General features: G+C 42.4%; 1 protein-coding gene across 1 annotated transcript in view; it reads right to left on the minus strand.

Moving 5' to 3' along the window:
* Positions 1-16,407: 16,407 nt before the first annotated feature.
* Positions 16,408-23,808, minus strand: part of RAB22A (RAB22A, member RAS oncogene family) — a 54,368-nt gene continuing 46,967 nt past the window's right edge. The window contains exons 4-7 of the mRNA XM_087445086.1: positions 23,308-23,379; positions 23,110-23,216; positions 22,382-22,491; positions 16,408-17,447 (exon numbers count right to left, since the gene is read on the minus strand). Coding sequence (XP_087301212.1) covers positions 17,350-17,447; positions 22,382-22,491; positions 23,110-23,216; positions 23,308-23,379 — 387 coding nt within the window. The 3' untranslated portion in view covers positions 16,408-17,349. The remainder of the gene's footprint in view (positions 17,448-22,381; positions 22,492-23,109; positions 23,217-23,307; positions 23,380-23,808) is intronic.

Raw genomic sequence — 23,808 nt, forward strand, 5'->3', positions numbered from 1 at the left:
TACTAACTAAATGCTGGACTGTTTTAGGACGTCACTAGTTTTTCCACTAACGTCCTTTTTCTTTTCCAGGATCCAGTCCAGGATGCCACATTGCATTTAGCAAACTTATTTTTCACAGAGCTCCTCTGGAAGCTGACTGGAGGATAGACTGTTACCAACAACCCCAGCCACCATCGATCAGGTGCCACGGCCAGGCACTGTTCTGAGCATCCTGTGTATGACTCATACATTCTCACAACAACGGGGTGATAGCAGTATTTTCCCTGGTTACAGATGAGGAAACCGAGGCACAAGGAGGTTTAGAAACTTGCCAAGAGGAGTGAGAAACTGGAGGTGGAGGATGAGGACATGGATGAAATAGACCACAGGGGCGGGGAGGGCTCATTTCTTAGAAGTGGGGCCCTGGTGAGGGAGTGGGGGACGAACTGGAGAATCCCAGTGGCCCTGCCACCAGCCCTGTGTGCTCGCTGTTCCATCTCCTGCAAGGCCCTGCCCGTGGCCGCCTCTACCTTGTCGCTGTCATTCTTCTTCTTGAACACCTGCTGCGTGCCAGGCTCTGTACCAGGTGGGGGGGACACAGGCGACATGGACACGGGTGGACACGAACCTTGGGAAGGGAGTTCTCTGAAGAAAACACAGCAGGGCACCGGTGGGCGTGGAGGGTGAAAAGGTGACCGTGGGTGGGTGTGAGCTGGACTGGACACTGGTCCTTGAAGGCTGTTCCGGAAGGCTTCCCTGAGGCCAACCCCAGCTTCCAGGTCAGTCAGACACACTTCTCCTTCCAAGCACTTTTGCCCATGTGGAATTCCGGATTTGTTCATTTACCTGCTGTCCGTCTCCCGACTAGGAAGAGAGCTCTGTGAGGGATGCGTCTCTGAGTGGACACCCTACCTCCAGCACCTAGCAAGGGCTTGAAGCACAGCAGTCGATAGAGGAGTGAGTGAAGAAATGAATGGATGAATGAATGAAGATCCGCTCACAAGGCCTTGAAGTTTTAGGACCAGCTTGTACACAGGATTTGTTAAAACCCTCACAGACTCAGCAGCTCAGAACAGGCCTGGATGGGGAGTGGGGAGATCATAGAGTCACAGCTGCCCCACATCTTTGCAAATAGGGGTGCAGTCATGTGGCCTAACCCTTGCCCAAAGACGGGGGTCCCCCCAGTCTCAGGCACGAGAACTTGGGAGGGGGTGCCTGCTCAGCTAAGGGTCTCAATGAAGGAGGTGGATGTTGGGAGGTCTGGGGGCAGGGGAAGAAGACCGATGCCTTCACTCTTCCTCCCCCCGCAGCAAGCTCTCCTCACTGCCCAGAACCCCCTTGGTCCTCACTCCTGACTGTGAGCAACGGGGGGGTGGCTTCTTGGTCCCCATCTCTATGCCTGGTGCGAAAAGGTGCTCAATAAATGTTTGATGAATGAGCGAAATAATGTAATTAAGAATTTGGGGTAGGGGTGAGGGAAGAGAGTCTTTTCAATCCTTAGGACTTGTCCCCAAGCACCCAGAAGGCCACATTTGCATACAAATAATTGATATTCTAATTACAAATCATTCCTATTGATTTATTAAGCAGATCCCCAAAGGATCTCTAGAAGATAATTAGATTCCCTGCTCCTTAGGGGTAAGGAAGGCATATTTACCTCACTGTTCCCCCACGGCAGTGCGAGGCAGAAGAGCTACATGATAAATGTTTGATGAGGCCGGAGCGAGTGTGGTCATGTTGTGGGGAGAGTTTATAGGGTCCCCACAGATCATTTCCAGTGTGTTGGGGCTGGAGGCACAGGGGACGCATCCATTCGTGTGTTTGTGTGTCAGTGTGTGTGAAATCTGCGAATCTCTCTTTTCCCTAAGCCCTACTGATTTTCCCGTGTGGCCTTCATTCATGGAGGGGCACATGGCTGAGCACTGGGGCCTGAGATACATAAGATACACAGACTCCTCTTTCTCTGTCCAGGAGACAGAGCAAAGCAAGACAGAGTTTTCAGTGGCCCCATCAGGGAGTGTCTGGGGGCTGAGAGTGTTACACATCTCCCTGTCATCTCTGTCCACTTCTCCCCAAGCCGCTCCAAATAAATGACAATTTATGCAAAAAAAAAAAAAAAAAAAGCAACCAGGGAGGGAAGGCATCATCAGAAAACTTGGCTCTTTTCATTAATCTGATTAAAAACTGTGCTTGCTCTGTGAATGCAGCTGTGAGGCCCCACACCTCCACTGCGTGTCTGACCCGTCGGCCACCCCCGTGGCCCTGGGAGGATAGAAATTGTGCAGCAGCCGCTGGTCGTCTGAGTCAGACTAGGGGGAGGACTCCCCTGGATGCCTGACCTCCGGAGCACAGAGGCAGAGGCCAGTGCTGGGAGGAACGAGGGAGGAAGGGAGGAGGGGGGAAGGAGGGAGAGAGAGGGAGAAAGAGAGAGGGGGAGAGAGGGAGGGAGGTGTGATGGGGTGAAGGCGGTTTAAAGTCTGGTTTCTTCATTTCCATTTTCCTACACCCCACTCCCAGGAATGCTTAGGGCCGCAGATTCTCAAGTGACTGTCACGACTTTGCATTTCTATCTGGGGGAAAACAAAAACAATCAATTACAGTATGTAAAGCAAATTCAGTGTTCTCCCGAAACCTAGATTGTTGCAGCAGGCCCCACCATTTCAACCCGGGAAAGGCGTCACCCTATCTGGTCAGGGGGAGCCTGCTGCCTGGGTCACACCCTGGCTTAACAGCTCCTTATTTACTAGATGTGTGACCTCGGGCAAGTCACTCAACTGCTGGCAATGCCCTCCAGCCAAAGGCCCCTGTAGGAGAACAAGTTGGGGTTATTACTCACTGCATGGGGAGGGGGTGCAGAGGCTGCACATATACCTGGGGGGAGTGACTTGGCGGAGGGTTTAAGGAAGTGGGGCTTTGCTCTGGGTTAGATGCTGCCAGGATGGGGGTAATTCTACGAGTGGGCGGGGATACAGGGAGGGCAGATGGGAGCCAGCCTGCAGCTGTAACTGGCAAAGCAGCAGCCTGACCAGCACTCAGATTAGCTGGGAGAAGGGAGGTTTGGTCAGTTTTGGGGCTTTGGACAACGTTCTTGTTTTGTCTGGGCTCAGGATGATTACAGACGTGTCCTGTTTTTGTCTTGACCCATCGTGGTCACGGAGTGGCCTTGGGTGATGCTGGTGTCCTGTGGAATTGTTTCCGTGCAACAGGAGAGAGAACAGCAGGACCACCAGAGTGCCAGGCGAGCTCCTGGCCGCCAGGTGCTGCCTGTCTCCTTCTGACTGTCTATGCCTCAGTTTCCTCACCTGTAAGGTGGGGAATACTGAAGCTTCTATCTCTTAGGTTTGGGGAGGATTCAATGAATGAATGAAGTAAAGCTCCTAGTGCCATGTGCCTAGCATATGGTAAACCCTCAATAAAATATCAGCTCTTATCCTGAGGGTGGCGTTTCCAAGAGCTCCCCAAGTCTCTTGTGTTACTCCTGGGAGGCTTGTGTGGTGTGGGAGCTCGGGAGCTGTTATATTCCTGGAGACTTGAGCTCTTGCAGGGCGGGTTTGTTTGTCTTTTGGTCCTCTGTGAGGGAAATGAGTTCATCACTTAGGTAAATCCCTGACACATCCAGACCCAATAAGGCATTAAAAAACTGGTTCTTCATCATCAGTTTGTAACTCAGCGAAGACATCCCCTCTCCCCCACTCTTTAAATGTTATTAGATAAAAGCAAATGATTTTTAATTTGTAGCCATTAGAAAAAAGGACATGCAGTTATGTACTAAATACCATGTTATCTCCTCCTATGGGAAAGGTATCACAAAAGAACCATCTCCCCCGTCTTTCTCTCTCAGAAGACGAACTCCCTGCTGGGATCCCTATATATTGGTGTTGTGATAATGCACGGTGTGTGACAGTCCTCAAACCCCATCCTGACTTTTCATTTACTTATTCTTCCATGTCTGAGATGGAGGGCTTTCCAGGGGCAGGAGTGTTTTTAACATTGGACAATACGAATAATAAATGATGATGGATCAGCCTCCAAACGCTGGTACCTGGGAGGGGAGGGGGCGACATCTGTCTCGCCATCAGCACCGTTTACAGGCTCTCTGCCTCTTCAGCTGTCCGTTTTCATCTCCATCTTTTCTTTGCTCCTCGCGCTAAACCTCAGACTTCTCCGGTCGAAATCCCTCTGATCCTGTGTTATTCTCCTGCAGCTGGGGCTGCAAGGAATCTTTTGTCTTTTTCTCATTTTACTTTACAATTTAAGTCATTTGTCTTTTCCTCATTTTGTGTTTGTGTGTGTACTCATAGGCATGTGTGGGTGTATTTTTTAACTACAGCATTATGAAAAATAAAGACAAACTTTATATTTTGGAGGCTGTACTATAGAAACAATGAAGAAGTCCCTAATGGACCTATGGTGAAAAAGGCAGGCACTAAATATGTGTGTGGTTTTGTAAGGCAGTCGGATACTAGGGCTAATAATGGAATTTGTATGTTTATTATTGGTGCTATTAATGATATTGATTTACATAGCTCGACTGCTTGCCATCATTAGCTATTCATAGTAGCCCCATAAAGTCTGCATCATTATCATTTAGCAAATAAAATCACACACTGACTCGCAGGAGGTGGCCAAAGTTCAAGCACAGTCACTGAGTCAGCAAAATCCTAAGTGCTTTCTGGCTGGCTTGCAGCCCTCTTAGAAAAATGAGCCCCGAGTCATTCATTTCAGGGAAGATCCAAGGAAACGCAATTTTTTTTTTTTTTTGAGGAAGACCAGACCTGAGCTAACATCCAATGCCAATCCTCCTCTTTTTGCTGAGGAAGAGTGGCCCTGGGCTAACATCAGTGCCCATCTTCCTCTACTTTACATAGGATGCTGCCACAGCACGGCCTGACAAAAGTGGTGTGTCAGTGCATGCCCGGGATCCGAACCTGCGAACCCCAGGCCACCAGCAGCGGAGTGCAAGCACTTAACTGCTGTGCCACTGGGCCGGCCCAGAAACACCATTTTATTCCACTTCTTGACATGCTCTCTTCAAGATTTCTGGATCACTTAAACCTGCACGTTATTATAATCCAGCTAATGCCAAAGAGCCTTCTCTGTTGGTGAGATTCTTCTTCTCCTCCTCAAGGTGGCTGTTTTTTCTCTTGGTGGGGTGGGGGTGGGGGGCTGTAATCTGATATACACGATGATTCCATATTTGTACTCTAAGGGGCTTCTAAACTTGCCGTCCCTTCAGCACCCACAAGGTCGTCAACAGGCCATTTATAAAACCTCCACTTGGCCACCCATGTCCCCATCTCCTATTACAATCAGGAGATTTGTTTTGGGAGAGGTAATTTAAGAACAGAGAAAGAAAACCCACAGGATCCTACTTCTCTAACATGCGGTTATCAAATTGGAAATATGAAATATAAAAATAAATGCAAGCAAAATATTCTTGGTGGGATATTTTATGATTCGATGGCCCAACTATTAATTAACTGATCCAGACTGCAAATCATCTTGTTGGTGAAGAGCCCCACGTCACAGCAACTCACCTTGTTGGTGATTTGTGGTCTGACTCAGTCAGTTATCAATATTTGGGCCGTTGAATCATACAAGCTGCTCATTTTTTCATTTTTTTAAAACATATAATGTGTTCTCATTTATATGCAGGGAAGACACGACTTGATCCCATAGCTGAAGCAGCTGATTGAAACTCTGATGTTGATGATAGTGCACCACTGAGTGGATGCTGTGTCCTAACACTGTGCATTGACCTCACTTTTACATTCACGACCCTACAATTTTCTTCTTAAAAATGCCCTTTCTCTAACGGAGTGGAGCCTTAGATATTTTCCAGATATTATACTTAACAGAGGCCTGAAGGTAACATTCTACAGTGAGTATTCATAAAGAGAATCTGGATCCTCTTGTCCTGTTTCTCAGCCCTTAGTGGTATCTGTGGGTATATCAACTTTACACAAACTTCTTAAAACGTGATCTCTGCATTCTTACATTGTTTCCTGGAAGATGCTGAAAGGTTGTGCTGAAAATAAAAAATGTAAGTGACCAGAGGTCTGGTTAAAATCGTAATTAACAAAGTGATTCATTTTGACAAGGTATTAGCTGTCAAGTCTTGTTTCTTTCCTTCTCTCTTACAAGCTCCAGCAGCGGTCCCTCAGAAAGGGCATCAAGGGGAGTGATAATTTAACACTTCTGGTAGGTAAATTCTAGAAGGCTGAGGATGCTTGACTTCCCAAGCAACACAGACATTTTCACTGGAGAATCATGTTTTTCGCTGGTATTATTATAAGCCAAACAACTGAAAATTTTAAAAGGCTTTGCATTTTATTTTATAATTTACCATCTTAATGGAAATCTAGTTCTTAAGTTCTAATGGAAAAAAAATCTGTAATGAACATTAAGGTTGCTTAGAAACCTGGGTCCATGATTTGGTTCTTATATGCTCTAAGGCAAGCAGCCAGTTGCTTGGGGAAAAATAAAGCAGAGTTGTTTTGTGCCTGCATTTAAAACATCTGTTTGTTTCGGGTGTGTGCTAATTTGTTTCTTCCTCTTTGGCATAGCGTCATTCTCTTTTTCTTGGCATCTATAAATGAGACTGGCTTCCACGATAGTACTATTTTGACAGGTCACATGCTAATATTCTTCTTCTTAACATATATTTATTTACACTCCCTCCTCCTCCTTCTAAGAAGATTTAGGGAGCTTGAAAAGATATATATCAAATATTAAAATAAAATAAATGTGAACTGTAAAGTACTACACACTTGCTCCAAATCTGGCTCTTTCTTTTTTTTTAGATGCTGAGTGAGTTTGCCATGTGGGAAAGTGTGTTTTTGTTTTTTTGAGGAAGCTTGGCCCTGAGCTAACATCTGTTGCCAATCTTCCTTTTTTTCTTTTTTTTCTTTCTTCTCCCCAAAGCCCCAGTACATAGTTGTATATCCTAGTTGTAGGTTCTTTTAGTTCTTCTATGTGGGATGCCGCCTCAGCACGGCTTGATGAACAGTGAGCAGGTCCACGTTCAGGATCCTAACTGGTGAACCCCAGGCCGCAGAAGCAGAACGTGTGAACTTAACCACTGTGCCACCAGGCCAGCCCCTGGCTCTAAGCTTTTTACTGACCAAATTGAAGGGGTGTGTGTGTGTTTTAAAAAGGAAAAATAAGACAAATGCAACATCAGTATATCTATTGAGCCAGTTTCCATGAAGGATCTGAGGACAGGATTAGGGTGCAGGAGTTTCTGAGTTTTTTTCTATAAGAAAAAATCCACACATGCAGTAAAAACATTTAAAAAGTAGAGATGTATGTATAAAGCAGAAAGTGAAAAAAAGGTGACATTTCTGTCACCCAAGCCTCTCTCGTCAGAGATAACCACCACTAACAGCTTGGAGAACAGATTTCCAGATTTTAAAAGCACACACGTAACGGGCCAGCCCCATGGCACAGCAATTAAGTGCGTGTGCTCTGCTGCTGGTGGCCCAGGTTCGGATCCCGGGTACGCACTGACACACCGCTTGTCAGGCCATGCTGTGGCAGCGTCCCACATTAAAGTGGAAGAAGATCGGCACGGATGTTAGCTCAGGGCCAGTTTTCCTCAGCAAAAAGAGGATTGGCATGGATGTTAGCTCAGGGCTGATCCTCCTCACAAAAAAAAGAAAAAGCACACATAAATATGTGTATAATTTATTTATTTTTAGTTTTTTATTGAGGTCACATTGGTTTATAACACTGTATGAATTTCAAGAACACATCACCATATTTCAACTTCTGTATAGACTGCATTGTGTTCACCACCAGAAATCTAGTTGCCATAATTTGTTTCATATAAATGGAGTCATATTCTACTTACATACTCAAGTGTTACCTTCTTTTTTCATTCAACCATATACTGCACAAACCTTTCCGTGTTAATTTGTGTGTGACTGTTTGCTCTCTATACACTCCTTTTCCAGGAGGTACCCACAAGGCTGCAGTGACCATTCCTGCACAAACCTTTCCGTGTTACTTTGTGTGTGACTGTTTGCTCTCTATATGCTCCTTTTCCAGGAGGTACCCACAAGGCTGCAGTGACCATTCCCGCACAGGTTCTTCCACAGCATCTCTGGAGCAATGTCTTTACACGTGGATCACGCGAAGGCTTCTTCTCCAAAAGGTTAGATGTGCTTCACTCCCACCAAAGGGCTTTAGGGAAGGGTCCTTTCCCTGCAGTCTCGTCAGAGGGCCAAAGACCAGCTCACTGCTGTCTGCAGGCGCATTAGCGGAGTTGAGGCTTTTTTGTTAATTTACTGTCTGTGTTTTTTTTGTGCATTGCTTTTCATGTAATGGGTCCTTTTATTTTCCTTTTTGAGGGTTGTTCTTTTCGCTTTGTAGACACCCCCAGCAGACTACGGATAGGAATCTATTCTGTGATAGATATATAGCAAACAATCCCCCCCCATTTTTGGTTCACCTTTCAACTTCGTTTATGGTGTTCTCTGGTCTATCTTAGCACGTGGCCAGATGGGCGACCTGGGAGCTGAGCCTGGGTCTGTGGCTCCCCACCAGACCTGGCATCGCCCTCCATCCTCTACCACCACACACCTGCCAGAAGGGCCAAAACGGAGGAGAATTTATCAAGTGTTGACAAAGATGCTCAACAACTGGGATTCTCATACACTGCAGCTGCCACTTCAGAAAACGGTATCTACTGAAGCCAAAACGAACAAACGAACCTACAGTACATACATCTCCCATGCCCCAGTAATTCCATTCCTAGGTATATGTCTAATAGAAATCTGCATATGGGCACCAAAGACGTGTAAGAATGTTCGTTGCGGTACATTCGTAACAGCAAAAATCTGGAGACAGTCCACTGCCTATCAACACAGAATGGACAAATAAAGGGTAGTTTATTCACGCAATGAAATACTACATATTGGGGCCGACCCAGTGGCGTAGTAGTTAAGTCCGTGCACTCCACTTTGGTGGCCCGGGGTTCACAGGTTTGGATCCCAGGCGTGGACCTACACACCACTTATCAACCCATGCTGTGGCGGCGTCCCACAAAAAATGGAGGAAGATGGGCACGGATGTTAGCTCAGGGCCAACCTTCCTCAGTAAAAGAGGATTGGGAACAGATGTTAGCTCAGGGCTAATCCTCCCCACCAAAAAAAAAAAAAAAAAAAAGAAATACTACATAGCAGTGAGAAGGAATGTGAATACTACACTGCCATTTTGAATGAAAAGAAGCCAGACCTGGTTCCACAGGGTATGTCTGTAAAGGTAAAAACTGGGCAAAATTAATCTGTGATGTGAGAAAACAAGATAGTGACTGGAGGGAGGCACAGGACACGCCTCTGGGATGTGGATGATGTCCTGTTTTTTGATCTGAGGAGTGGTTACATGGGTATGTCTCCTTTGTGAAAACTTACTGAGGTGTACATAGGATTTATGGCATTTTCTGTACTGCTATACCTTAAAAAAAAAAAGCAAAAAACAACACAAAAAAACCAAACTAATGACAAATAGTTATTCTAACTGAACCAGGTAAGGATTAAAGGGGAGAGGTGACTTTTAAAAATAAATTATGTGAGTGCTTACTCTTTGTTAGTGCTGTGCTGAATGCCAGTTACATAAGCCACATGTAGTAGGTTCTCTCACTATCTGCCCATCTTACAAACTAAGGTAACGAGACTCAGCGAGGTTAAGGACTGGGTCTAGGGCCACACAGCCCAGAAAGGGGCGAAGCCGAGAATCAAACCCAGGTCTGTCCGTCTCAAGCCCTCTCTGCTCTCTGCTTCCCTCAGAACACGTCGGTCCTCTCCACACAACCACAGAACGTAGACAAATGTGCTTCTCCCTAAGTGGGATGTCAGAGAAGGTGAGAAGCCGTGCTTCTGCAGGCGGTGAATGGCACTGAGGGATTCCAGGGTGCGAGTCAACACTAGAACGGACATGCTGGTATCTCTGATGAAATCCCTCAAATAATGGAGGATGGGGGAAAGCTCTTCTCCCGGGAACCAAGGGGCCCCACTGTTCCTTACTTGGGGGGAAGCAGCATTCCCTCTAAACATCCACTGGAGGCTTTGCAGGCCTGCCTCCAGCACCGCTCCCCCTCTTAACCAGGGAAGGAGCGGAGAGGGAGAAGTCGGGTAAGATAAAGATGCAGGAAGCTGGGAGGCTGGAACAATGGATACAAGTATCTCGCTACTCACCAGACACTATATCTATCAAAGTTCTAGTACTTTAGTCTTGAAAAATCATTTTGAAATGACTTCAGAATACCTGGTTAAGAGAAACGTCATGAATACTATCAAAAGAGAAACCATTTGAAAGGCAAATACATCTGTTTGTAAACATAGCATTTTATTAACAAAATGTTTACACCTTTCTTACGATACAACAAATTTTGTAGTGATTTAGCATGTTATACTCTATAAAAGTTTATTATAGAATATTCAAGCCAAAACAATATAGTTTAAAAGTACGCCAAATCAACCATCATTTGTAAAGTACTACTAGCATAAGTATAAAAAGAAAAATCTTACAACAAAAATCAAAAGATCTAGTTTTCTTTTGTCAGCATCTACAAACAATACGCACATCATATGGTCCATGTATAGACTCAGGTCCAGCCCAAGGTTACAACTGTAAAAATAAAGTCTTCAAACATCCATGTAAGCTTGGCAAACCATCGTTACGATATTTCAGCACAAGTAATCAAGAGATGTGTCATGCAGTGAAGCCACGGCTACAAATCTGGGCTGTTTATAGTGCTACGAAGTGGCCTAAACAGTAAGCAACTCAATTTTGTTTGTTTCATAACAGACGCTATTATAAAAAGGCACAAACATCTCCCTCCTTGCATCAGGTCTTGAAAAGGCGTGACATTCTCAGGAGAAACAAGAATTGCTGGTGCGACAGCCAGGCTTTTTCTTGTTTTTGTTTTTAAATGTCGAGGCTCATCTCCACAGCTGTTTCTCTTCCCGACTTGAGACTTGGATTTTTACAGACTTTAACAAATGCTCTATTACAAAATAAGCAAGGTCTGACACAAACTCTCACTACCAATGGAAAAAACCACCTTGTCACTCAGTCATGTTGCCACCATAGGCTGATGCTACCCACCCCCTCTCTGGAAACACTGGGCTTCTTCACCTGAAATGAGCCCTCGCGTGTTCTGACAGTGCTGGTTGTGTCTTGCCTCACTCGTTGGACGTGGTGGGCAAACCCCACTGCGACCACATAAGGCAGCAGGGGAAGGGATGTTGCATGCACTAAGGAGGTGGCTGTAGCCACGCGTCTTCAAGAGAGGGCCCATCGAAAAATGAGAATAAGAGATATAAGGCAGGAAGTCAGCTTCAATCACAGAGAAGGCAAGATGTCAATTCTTAAGAAGGTCAGAGGCATGATTGGCAATTACGTGAGTGACTCATAAAGTGAAATGATGGAAGGTCTGAGCTGGATGAGAGGAAAAAAAAATCTTCTCCAGGGCAATAAAGCTCTGCCTACACAACACAACAAATGGTTTAAAAATAGAGCCACCAATCAGTTGCTCTGACTAGCCAGATGCCCGACGATTTTCCCCGCGTTGAATCCACCAGCCACTCTGACATCATGTGCACGATCCACACTAAGGAACTGTTTCATAAACTATGTAAACCTCATGTGAAGTAAGCTGAGGCACACAAATTCAAGCCCTGCTTTCAAAATTTTTCACGGGGTAAAACTGATTACTCAAGTATAAATTTAATTAAAAAATTAATAAAGGACAAATGATACTAGGACTAAGCCCCAGAGTGAAATCATACGCTGCCGCATGCTGACAATGTTCCGAAGTGGGAGTGGGCGTGCTGCCCGCCCCCACGGGCCTGCCCCACTCCAGCTGAGAGGTCAGTGGGCTCTGGATTCACCTTGAGGAAGAAGGTATGCTTGGTTTTTCTACAACATGACAAAAGATGTGGAGTTTCCTGGACAATTTCAGTTCTGAGTCAAGATTATTGGCCCTACGTGCGAAATGCTATTTTAAAGGTGATTTCCTCCAAAGTACTGCATTAAACAATTTGCTTCTAGAAACACTAAAAAGTTCTTGAATCAAAAAGTGGCATCAAAACCAGCATGTTTTGTTTCTGTTGCATGATTAAGAACACATTAAGGTCTACAGTTTAAAACTGTCAATTAAAGAAACCTCTTTCAAAAAATCATTACTACCTTAGGATTTCCCGTTAATTGGCTAAATTCTTGGTACTTGAATTCCTGTTCATGGAAAGCTACCCAGAACTTTGTTTCAATTGTAAAGCATTTTGATGAGGCACTGGGCACCATACAGATCTGCAAATGAACTGGCAATAAATTAAAAAATTTTTTTGTTAAATTTGGTTAAGACTCTACGGTTTTAATTCCAGAACCTACTGATGACATATCCTACTAATGACATATCCTAATCTTACTATCTAAAATGTTAATGTAATAAAAGGAAAAGATGTAAAGTTTAAGATTTTTCTTTTTATTAAATTTCTGAATCCTTTTGTTTTGAGGCCAAAAGTATTCTAGCCTATCTATAATTGATTATACTCTAAAAGGAAAGAACAAAGATATTAGTTATTTCTGATGGTACAGACCATCAAATTAAAGTTGATCTATGCTGCTGGAAGTTCTTCTAGATTTGAAAAGTAAATCATTTTCCTATATGGTAAAAGAATCCTGAAGGACAAACTGAGAAATATGGAGATTCTCGGTTCTATTTATTCACTTTCTTCATTATGTCTAATGAAACTTCATCACAACAGGTCTCTCACTTATCATTCTCTTAGATTGAAAAAGCGGAGTCTCCTGAAAAATGCAATACCCTTCTAATATTTTTTAGACTTTCATTTGCACATAAAACAGGACAAATGCCCCAGAATTCCATTAATGTTTCTTGCAAATCGGATAATCAAATTGCCTGGATTTCTATTACTGGAAGTCAAGACAAGTAACTCTGCTGTCAAGAGAAACTGGCAGAGGTTGTTTCTTTCTGTCCTAGGCTAAATTCCACCCCCCCGTCCCTTTTCTAAAACTATACAGCATAATGTTTATCTCCTAGATAAATTTCTTGCTTGGACTATTTTTTATCATAGTACCACAGGAGTTAAAAAAAAATCTCCTCAATATTACCTTGAATCATTTTAAAATTTCTGATGGACCAAGCTAATTGAAGGTGGGTATATACTAACAACTTGACCCCTGAAGGTACATTCCATTTCTTCCTTTAAAAGATATTGTTAAGAGGCAGACTATCTCTTGAAGTCACACAGTAAACAGAAGTCATGCTGCTAGTCCCTTTAAAACAAATTTAAATAATGAAGATTTTTTTATAGGTTCACACTTTCTACCTTATCACTGCTGTTTAACTTTCATTACCGAGTTCGGATGAACATTTACAGCCTAGAGAGTCTAGAAGGGAGAGCCAGCCTGAGTTTGCGGGCTGTCATTTCCCCCCAAATGTTTAAAGCAGGTACCTAGTACAGATCCGAGTTAAGGGACTTCCAATAACTTTTCCCCAGAAAAAAAGGATTCTGCCATTACTTATACAGGTTCTTGCAAAGGCATCTGAATATGTAAGGGGATCATCTGTTATATATAACATACTGTGCATCTCTGTCTTATACACTAAGGGGCCATGAATCATGTTCTCAGCGTATTCTGAAAAAAAAATGAGTGAAAAAATGCTTATAAGAATTTATATAACCTCTTTCACAACTCACTCTCAGACCGTAAAAGACGCATATAGCAATGCACAAAGGCCTTTTCAAGCTCTGAGGCTGATATGCCAGTGAGTGCAGTGTAATCTGAATCAAACCTGCCCATTTTAACAACGCCACAAAAGTACGGATATTCTGGTTTGACATCTCCAGGCAAGCCATGAAAGAGTTATCTGAAGGACATTTTCATTACTCTCTCTCCCAGAGTTTAATTTAGAAGGTCTTCTAGACCTATTTTCCTTCTTGAGAATAGAAAAGAAGTAAGTACAAGACTTAAAGAGAAGTTCTGAAAGTAAATGTGGTTTTCTTTTCCTTTTTATATATTTAAAAACAATGAAAATTGATAACCTCAAGAAGGACATGGCTCACCGAAAGGAGGGGCCAAGCCTCTCATATAGAGGCTGATCCTTTCAGACATGGGCAGCATCTAGGAAGTGCGTGTGTGATGCGAGGCAGGCACTTCAAACAAAATCATAAACAAGCAACAAGGAAGTGTGTTATTTTAAAGGAACTAACTCTTTCAGTTGCTATGTGTAGAATTTATCCTGACTGTGGCTGAAAAGCAGGTGATAGAGGTTTCACCTGGAACCAGAAGGCCCTGCAATAGGTACTTCTTCCTAATCACTTCTTAAAGAGAGTTTACAATGAAGGACACTTAATCATACTCTTACTTAATGTTCTTTTAATCACCAAATGATAGTTAATTAGTTATCAGAGAATCAGAAAAACACTTGTGTGCAAGGAGAGTTCTAGAGACCAATGGTTACTAGGATTGGACACCTGCAAAGAGCTTATTTCAATTACTCTGAGAGGAATCAATATACACTTGCAGCTAATTAAAGATTTTTCTTTTCAGTCCCAAAAGTTTTTAAAAATGGCCCTGTATCATAAGGGAACCAAAAGAAGATTTTTCTAGATGGGCTATATCTCAATTCCTTTAAAATCTAGCCTTTTCACATAATAAGAAATGACAATAAAGAATATATGAAATGTGTATTAGATCATTGCTTAGTCAGGTTAATAATCCGAAGTGTGTTCAAAATAAAACACTGTTTCTGACTTTAATATTCATCTTTGCATTTCAGAAGCAAACCAAATAATGAAAACATTTTTTCCTGTTTTCATTGAGTATGGATTATAGATTTCAGATAGCAATTTGCTGTTGTTGTTGTTAACCATTAAAAAGATACTACATAAGAAACAGTGCCATATCAATTTCCAAGACAGACTGATGAAAATGAGGGTAGAAGAGAAGAGACCCCAGATATTCGTGAACAATAGTGGTGTTGCACAAGCCATACATCACCATTCTGTTAATAAAACATGTGGCCATAATCAAACAGAATCACTCTCTAAGTACGGGAAGGAGTACGAGAAATCTTGAAGAGAAACCAACAGCAGGGGGCTTAAGAGACGGACCTGTTTTGGGCTAAACGCAGTAAACGTCAACGATAGGGTCAGAGGCATTCAGGCACCTTACCAATAAGGCGAGGCATGGAAGCACTCTGCCTTTCCCTGTCCACCCAGACACCAGGAAGCCATCAACATTGACTGACAGGTTTGGTGGAAAAAATGTGAAGGTCACAGATTTGCGTCATCTCTTCGTAAAATAAGACAGAAAGGGCCACACTCGAGTTGCCTCTTCGGTAACGAGTCAAGTAACCTTTGTTTTATTTTGTTGTCCTGGAGATAGAGGCCCAGCAGTGGGACTGTCAGGGACACACCAGGGCAGTGGCCAGATGCCCCGATTCACCTGGATGTATACGAAATAAAGTTAAACCGCCTGCAGGTGTAGAGCCCAGCCCTTGGAGTCCTGTGTTTTCTCTTAAAGCTTGTTAATTTCATGTTGGGAAGGAAACAAGATGCTAGGTGGATATGGAGTCCACATGTATTTTAAACAAAACAACGTTAGAATTTTCACTAACTACATTCCTTTTATATGATTTCAATAAGAGAATAAGCAATTTCAAATGCTTAAGATATACACCAGGGAAAGGGGAATCGTTTTTTACTTAATCTGAGTTATAATTTTCCCATTAAAATCTATCCATATCAAGTGGGGGTCACAAAGAAATAACAATTATTTTTACAAGTTTCGACTGTTCAGTTTAAGGATAGCTCTGCAAACATAATTTAGTTTGAAATTCAAGCTGTTTCATTTCCTATTTAATCTTGTAAATTTCCTTCCTTTACAATACTCAGGTTGGAAGGGCGCCAAATTAGACCAGGAACAAATTTTCACCAACTTCACTTCAGCGCTTTATTTTTAGATTATATTAAAAACCTCATTAGGCTCCCTGAGGGAAAAGAGTGTTAACCACTAACAGAGGCAGGGGAAAATAAGGGAAACGGAAAGATAAGCTAAATTGTTAACAAGGAAAGCTCTCTTAAAACAGTTGGTCTGAGGTTGCTGTAAAAGCTAAACGGAACTTATTCCCAAGACCAGGAAAATGACTCGAGCTTGGAGCTTAATCTTTTACCCCAAGGCTAGGAAGGGCTAGTCAGGCTTGTCAAAGTGGCATATGTCTTTATTATGATTTCCAGATGGGATGTGCAGGGGGCGAGGAAGGGAAGGCAGAGGAATCTTTAAAGACTGTAAGCTACGTGCTCTATGCTTTCCACAACATAAAAGTGCTTCAAGGCATCTCCTGCGGACAGGCTGAAATTAGGTGGGCATATGCGAGACTGGGTGCAAGATTAAACAGAGTGTTGAATGAAACACAGAATTTATTAATGTATTTACATAATTTATAATCTTTAAGCAATGGTCTCATAAATATAGACTACAACTTTACATATGCTAAGCAACAGATAATTGTATTCCCCACCAAAACATCTGGGTTAAATAAAAAATTGACAGCATTTACACCACTTTCCCTCTTCTTTCTCTTTTTCAAACCATTGCTAGTCAGTTTAAACATATGAATTCAATGTATTCCAGGCAGCTTCTCTACCATCACCATCCTGATCACAAGAGCTTATTTTAAAAGGTGCCAATAACGTGTTTGGTGACATGTACATGACAGGGTCAAAATGCAAACCCAGGGTGAGCTATGCAACTGTTGTTGTTACCTTACTGTTTGTAACATCGTCAATGAAAAGTACTTTAGACATGGTGGGATGGAATCATTTCCATCAGTCCTATAAATAACCCATTTTAGTTTCAAATAATAATTGCCACCCCTCAACTTACCATATCCTACCACACTGTCAATGATACAACTCCCTGTAACAGTGGGAATGGGAAACTACGGAAATGATTATCTCCACAAGGTCTTTTTTCCCTCAAGAACCACAAAAGTGCTAATTTTCCCTTTACAAATGTTACATAAAATCTTGATTACAAAACTACTCAACAATTTAATCCTACCATCCATACAATTATACGTTCCTTTTCAGCAAGGTCAAAAGCCAATGATGCAGTCCCTTTGTACACCAGAGACTCTTTACACATCAGAGGTCCACAGACTGAACTAGTATTGCTTCAGTCTCCAAAGAGGAAATAACCGGTCAAGTTCTGTGAATCCTTTTTGCACGAAGAAGACCCAAGACCGGCTGGGCGACACGTGGTGGCAGGGGCCCCAGCCCTCCTGTTAACATTCAGGACCACCTACTTCATCATCAAGTCTGAGAGGCCGAGGCTCAGTCAGCAGCAGCTCCGCTTGGGCTCTGAAGGCTGTCTTCGGAGTTTGAAGCCCTTCCCGCCAGATGGCGGGTTGGTGTCAGTGGATGGAATTCTTCGACCTAAACCAAGAGGAGAGGAGGGAAGAAAATGAGTTTTAACTTTCCAAATCTGTTCATTCTCAGACACAACAATTTTGCAGATGCAATTTGATGGGTTTCATTAAAATAAAAAAGTTTAATAAACTTTTAATTTTGGATTAATTTTAGATTTACAGAAATGCTGCAAAGGTAACACAGAGAGTTGCTGTATACTCCTTACCCAGTTTCCCCTAGTGTTGGTATCTTATATTACCATGAGACACATGTCAAAATGAAGAATTCAGCATTGGCACATCACTATTAATTGAGCTCCAGACTTTTTCCAGATGCCATCAGTTTTTCCACTAATGTCCTATTTCTGTTCTAGGGTCCAAACAAGGATAGTAACATGGCATTTAGTAAAAATTTTTTAAGTAAAAAAAATTACATGTTAGAAAAACCATTTTGTTTTGAGTATATATATGGTATGTATACATATGTATACAGTAAAAAAAAGATTCAACCAGAACATGCCTTTCTTTCTGTCTCATGGCAGAGGTGACCTTCCAGAGACAGATGTGCACAGACAGGCACAGTACACACACCTCTCTACCTGTCCCCCTTCTGAACCCAGACAGGAGCACACAGTGTGCACTGTTCCCCACCTTGCTGTTTTCACTTAATATATCCTGGGGATTGTTCCATCACAGCATTCTTTTTAATAGCTCTATGATACTGTGTTGTATGGATGCGCTGTAATTTACTTAACCATTCCCCTCTTGATGGATACTTAGTTTGTTTCCAATATTTTGATGTTAATAACAACAATGCAAAAAAAAGTGAACCTATGAGTGCCTCTGTAGGATAAACTAACAGGAGTTCAAGAGCTGGGTCACGCTATTCTACACCTGGGTATTTATCTGACACATACACTGTATTCTCAGTGTCTGTCTAGCACAAAATGCAAGAAGGACGTGCAATTTAAATTTTGACAGATGCTGCCAAATTGCTCTCTGAAGAGGTTGTGCCACTTTATTCTCCTACCAACAGGTTTCACTTTATTGCTCCATGAAGCATAATGTGAATTTCGAGAGAAACCTTAAATCACCCACCCACCTATGTAGCTGGTAACTCAAGGGCTGCTTTTTGTACAAAGGCTTTCCTGATGCCCTCCTAGTTTCTAACTCTCTCCAACACCTCAGACACTAAAATCAACCAGGAGCCAGAAGCACGTTATTACATATTTGTTTATGCAACTATCTCCCTCGAATTAGACCCTAAGCTCTTTGAGGGAAGAGATCCTGGATCTTCATCTTTATGTTTCCAGTATCTCGTTAGCACAGTACCTGGGAGTGAGGTATTTTGAAAACATGGAATGAATTGACACATGCATCTTTTGGCATTAACGAGGCTGAGATGGAATCTGCCGAACCCTCAGGTCCTTGGTGGCCAAGCCTGGAGACTCCAGCATGTTGAGCAGCCTGCAAATCTGGGTGGGTAATACCACATATGGTGTCTATACGACTAGAAATGTCCCCCAGTATGTCCTACAATTGTTTTTCAAATGCCTACAGACACTGTTGTGAATAAATGGCAAATTTATTTAAAAGTTTTACTGAAGCTTGTTATTACATATTTCTCAATAAATGGATACTGGAATTACAGAGCCATCTCTGAAACATTTTTAGAAGAAAGCAGAGGAGAACATCTTCATGACCTGGGAATAGGCAATGATTTCTTTCCTTTTTTTTTTTTTTGAGGAAGATCAGCCCTGAGCTAACATCTATTGCCAATCCTCCTCCTTCCCCCCCCACTTTTCTCCCCAAAACCCGAGTAGATAGTTGTATGTCATAGCTGCACATCCTTCTAGTTGCTGTATGTGGGATGCGGCCTCAGCATGGCTGGACACGCGGTGTGTCGGTGCGCGCCCAGGATCCGAACCCAGGCTGCCAGTATTGGAGCGTGCGCACTTAACCGCTAAGCCACGGGGCTGTCCCCCAATGATTTCTTAAACAGAAGCCAAAAAAGTGCTAACCATAAAGGAGAATAAGGATAAACTGGATTATATTAAGATTAAAAACTCCAGTTCATCAAAGGAGCTGATTCAAAAATGAAAGTTAAGCCACAGAGCAGAAGATCTCTCCAGGAACTGGCCCAGCAACATAGTGGTTAAGTTTGTGCGCTCTGCTTTAGCGGCCTGGGGTGCGCGGGTTTGGATCCTGGGTGCGGACCTACACACTGCTCATCAGCCATGCTGTGGGGGTGTCCCACATACAAAACAGAGGAAGAGTGGCACAGATGTTAGCTCAGGGACAATCTTCCTCAAGCAAAACGAGGAAGATTGGCAACAGATGTTAGCTCAGGGCCAATCTTCCTCATCAAAAAAACAAAGATCTTTCCAATACATATAATCAACAATGGACTCATACTCAAAATAAACTATAAATGTTAAGAAAAAGGCAGGCAACCCAACTGGAAAATAGACAAACTTCACAAAAGAGGATATCCAGATATTACATAAATGTAAATAAATATCCAGAAAGGCACTCAACTTCACTAACTATCACAAATGCAGATCACTACCTACCCACCAGAGACGGAGTGACTGGAATTCTCACACACCACTGGTGAGTACGAATCAGTATAACCACTTTGAGGACTGTTGGGCAGAAAACTCGTACTGAACACACACACCCAATGACTCAGCAATTCTTCTCCTGGGTGTAAGTATACCCAACAAAAATGTGTAGATATTGGACATGAAGCAGCATGCTCACAGAGCTACTACTTGTGAGAGCTCTAAACTGGAAACAACTACCAAAGGCCTATCAACAGAATGGATAACTACACTGTGGATATTCTCCCCGCTGTTCCCAACTCGGACACTGACATACACACATGCACACATACACTACAGCAATGAGAATGAATCATGCAGTGACATGGATGAATCTAACAAGTGTAATGGAGAGGTAAGGAAGCCAGACACAAAAGAGTAAATACAGTATGTTTTAAAAAATACAAAGTACAAAAACAGGCAAAACAAATCTGAAGAGTTAGCAGTCAAGATGGCGGTTCCCTCGAGGGGAGGGGCAGGGACTGGAATGGCATGGTGGAGGCTCCTGCTGGGTCTGGATCTGAGTGCCCATTACAGGAGTATACTCAGTTTGTGAAAATTCTTTGAGCATTATACTTCTGATATGAGCACTTCTCTGTATGTATATTACACCTCAACAAAAAGTTAGCATGCCAGGCACTGGGCTAATGCAATTTTACAACACCTAGTAAACAATAAACTCAATTTAAAACTCTCTAAATTTTTCTAATCTTTTCTAATCAAACATATATTTTTTATTTTTCACAGTTAAAATGAGTATGTACATGCTAGTTTTTATTTAAGAATTTTCATTGTTGGTATAGTTTACTACCTTCCTGTTTTCAATACTGCTAAAGAACATTTAAAAAAAACAGTGATAATTTTAGCACACTCTGACACCAAACATTTAGATATTTTAGCTTGAACTGTGAAAAATTCCCGACTGGCCTTATGTTGCCTTTCAAGAATGCATCTGAGTAACTGCTATTTACGATCTAGGAGGACAATAAACATTATGACTTTTTAATGTTGAAATGAAGGGGCTGGACTAGAGGCTGCACACCAGCATCCACTGGCCACATCTGGCGTCAAATGGGCCTGCACAGTACTCTGAAAATATCTGAATTAGTGGCCAAATCTAAACAATGGAACATTTATGTACAATTCAGATCTCTGGTTCTCTGAACAAACTAAAAACATCAAAAAAAAAAAAAAAAAAAAATAACCCCAGCAATTGGGCAACCAGGAGCCTACATTCCAGAGTGGCCCCAACTGCTGGAGCTGGGCCCACACCTGCCAGCTGTCAGGGTCGCCAGGGCTTTCTGCAGCCCCCCAACTCTCAGCCCTTGCCCCAGGCCTGCTCTACTGGTGGCCGTCCCTGCTGGGCCCTGGTGGGCACTGGAGTTCACGTCCCTCCTCTACATGATGGCCAAGCGCCCTTCCAGCTTCAGTCATCTCAGATTTCACCCAAAGGACGGATCTTAATGAATAAGGTCACCGTGCCCTGTCAGCTTTCTCCTGTTTTCCGTCTGGAAGTGGTATGTTCAGTTAACTTGAATGCCAGGTCTCTGCATGGCCTGCTCCATCAGATCTCAGCTCCAACATTACCTCCATGGAGAGGCCTTTCCTGACCACCTGTGGACACTCCTTCACTTCATCCTATATTATTTTCCTTCAATCACTGCTTATCATTTGAAAGGATCTTATTTTTGTGTTCACTGTCTGTCTCCCACAGTAGAATGTGCGCTCTAGGAGAGCAGGGGCTGCGACTATCTTGTTCACTGCCATCTCCTCTGAGCCTTGAACGGTTCTCAATAAATATTTTGATGAATTTGAATGAAATGAATAAACATAGACACAATCAGTAGAGGATCCCAAAAGTATGCAGCAGCCTCTCTCCCATCTAGTGTCATTATATCAACACTTCTGGAAAGGGAAGGGGGAGGGGTGGGGAAAAGAGGTCTTACCTTTTACTCGCCTAGTATTAATTTTTGAAGGTTTTCTTACAGTGGAATTACACATGCATTTAATTTCCCTTTATTTATTTTGTTCATTTTCAATGACTTTGGACGACTAATTGAAACACATTTAAAGAGAGAAAGAGGGAAAGACGACTGCTTCCAGGACCTCAAGGCCTGTGCATTATTTATTCGTAGTAACACTCTTTCTAGAAGGGCTATAGTCATCAGACAGCAGCTCTCCAGCAATTATAACATGATATGAAAACCGGCCTTCGCTCTTATATTCTCAAATCTCATTCCACTGGGAACAATATCAGAGACTAGACTACACTATGTAAGAAGAGAATTCTACCCAGCAAGATAATTCTGTTTTAAGTTGCTCTGCACAGAGTAAACCCATAAGACACAGAAATACTCACTAATTTCTATAAAGAGTTCATTTATGTTTATCGCGTTTTTTGCGCTGGTCTCTACAAAAATTGCATGGATGGAGTCGGCGTAGTCCTTAGCATCTCTTTCCATGACTTCTCTGGAAGGCAACAATTGCAAATCAGAAATTCTACTCATCAACAGCTTAACATCATTCCCACCCACCCAGTAACTGACCAGATGTATGATGACAGAGAATGTCACAAATGGCTGGTGAATAAGCCCTGACACGTGGTCCTGCCTATTATACCACTTCTATGGTTAAACCAAACCAAACCAAACAGAACTTGGCACTACTAGCAATGCAGCTAATGGAATGATCAGAGAATGGCAGGGGTTTCTTTCCCCCCAAAAGTATAGTCCTTGCTTTGGGAATCACGGAAGTGGTCCAGAGAAATTGCCAATAAATATTCTTTCCTTAAAATATGCTTTCCCCATCCAAGTATCCTATGTCATGGGAGCTGGGGGCTACACTAATCTCAGATAATGTCAAGTATGATGAAACCAGTGTTTAAATAAATTACACACCTGTCCATAGATATAATCTAATTAGCTCCAAATGTCTCAACTCTTAATTTTAGTTTTTAACTTCAGCACTCCAACCAAACAACAGAAAGGAATTTTTCAATGTCAGAGATAAAATAAAAGCAAGATTCTTATATTGAATGTTGCACTGAGCACATCAGAAGCACTGTAATCTCCTGCTCTAATACCTTACCTGACATCGACAAGATCACACTTATTTCCTGCAATGGCAACTACAATATTAGGTGGGCCGTGCTGTCCAAGCTCTTTCACCCAATTCTTTAATGTTGAAAATGTCTCCTGTAACACAAAAGAAGAAAGCAACTGGAGAGCTACGCAACCAAAAGAGAGTTTTTGAAAGAGTCTAAAGAAAACGGTATGTACGTCTTACTTCTTTTGTGATATCATAAACGATTATAGCTGCAGCCGACCCTCGATAATACATTGGTGCTAAGGCACGAAACTGTAGAGAAGGGGGAAAAATAAACAACAAAATTGGGAAAACTGGTTAAATATGTTTTTTACTAGACTTTTAAGCCCATTATCCCTGCACAAAAGGTAATCTTTCTCTTAAGCCAAAGAAGTTGACATGATGTTTTAAAGCAAATGAATCAGTAATTACCAAAGGCAAAAACTTTTAATGCAACACTGAAACGTCTCTCAGAATATAGCTTAGAATACAGTTTTACAGGAATTAAATATGGTGCTATAAAAAATTGTTTCAGCTAAAAAGGCTTTTTCATTGAACTCAGTGTTCTAACTCCCAAATTCATTTGTTCAATAGTCCTTTAAACTTTGGCTTCCCAAACTATCAGGGGGATAAAAATAATGCTGTAAACAGTTCTCCAGAGAAGTGGCTGCATTTGGGTGTTGTAAAGATAACCCTGTGATC

The sequence above is a fragment of the Ceratotherium simum genome, chromosome 21, assembly GCF_057802395.1.
Source record: "Ceratotherium simum simum isolate JZ-2026a chromosome 21, ASM5780239v1, whole genome shotgun sequence".
NCBI lineage: Eukaryota > Metazoa > Chordata > Mammalia > Perissodactyla > Rhinocerotidae > Ceratotherium > Ceratotherium simum.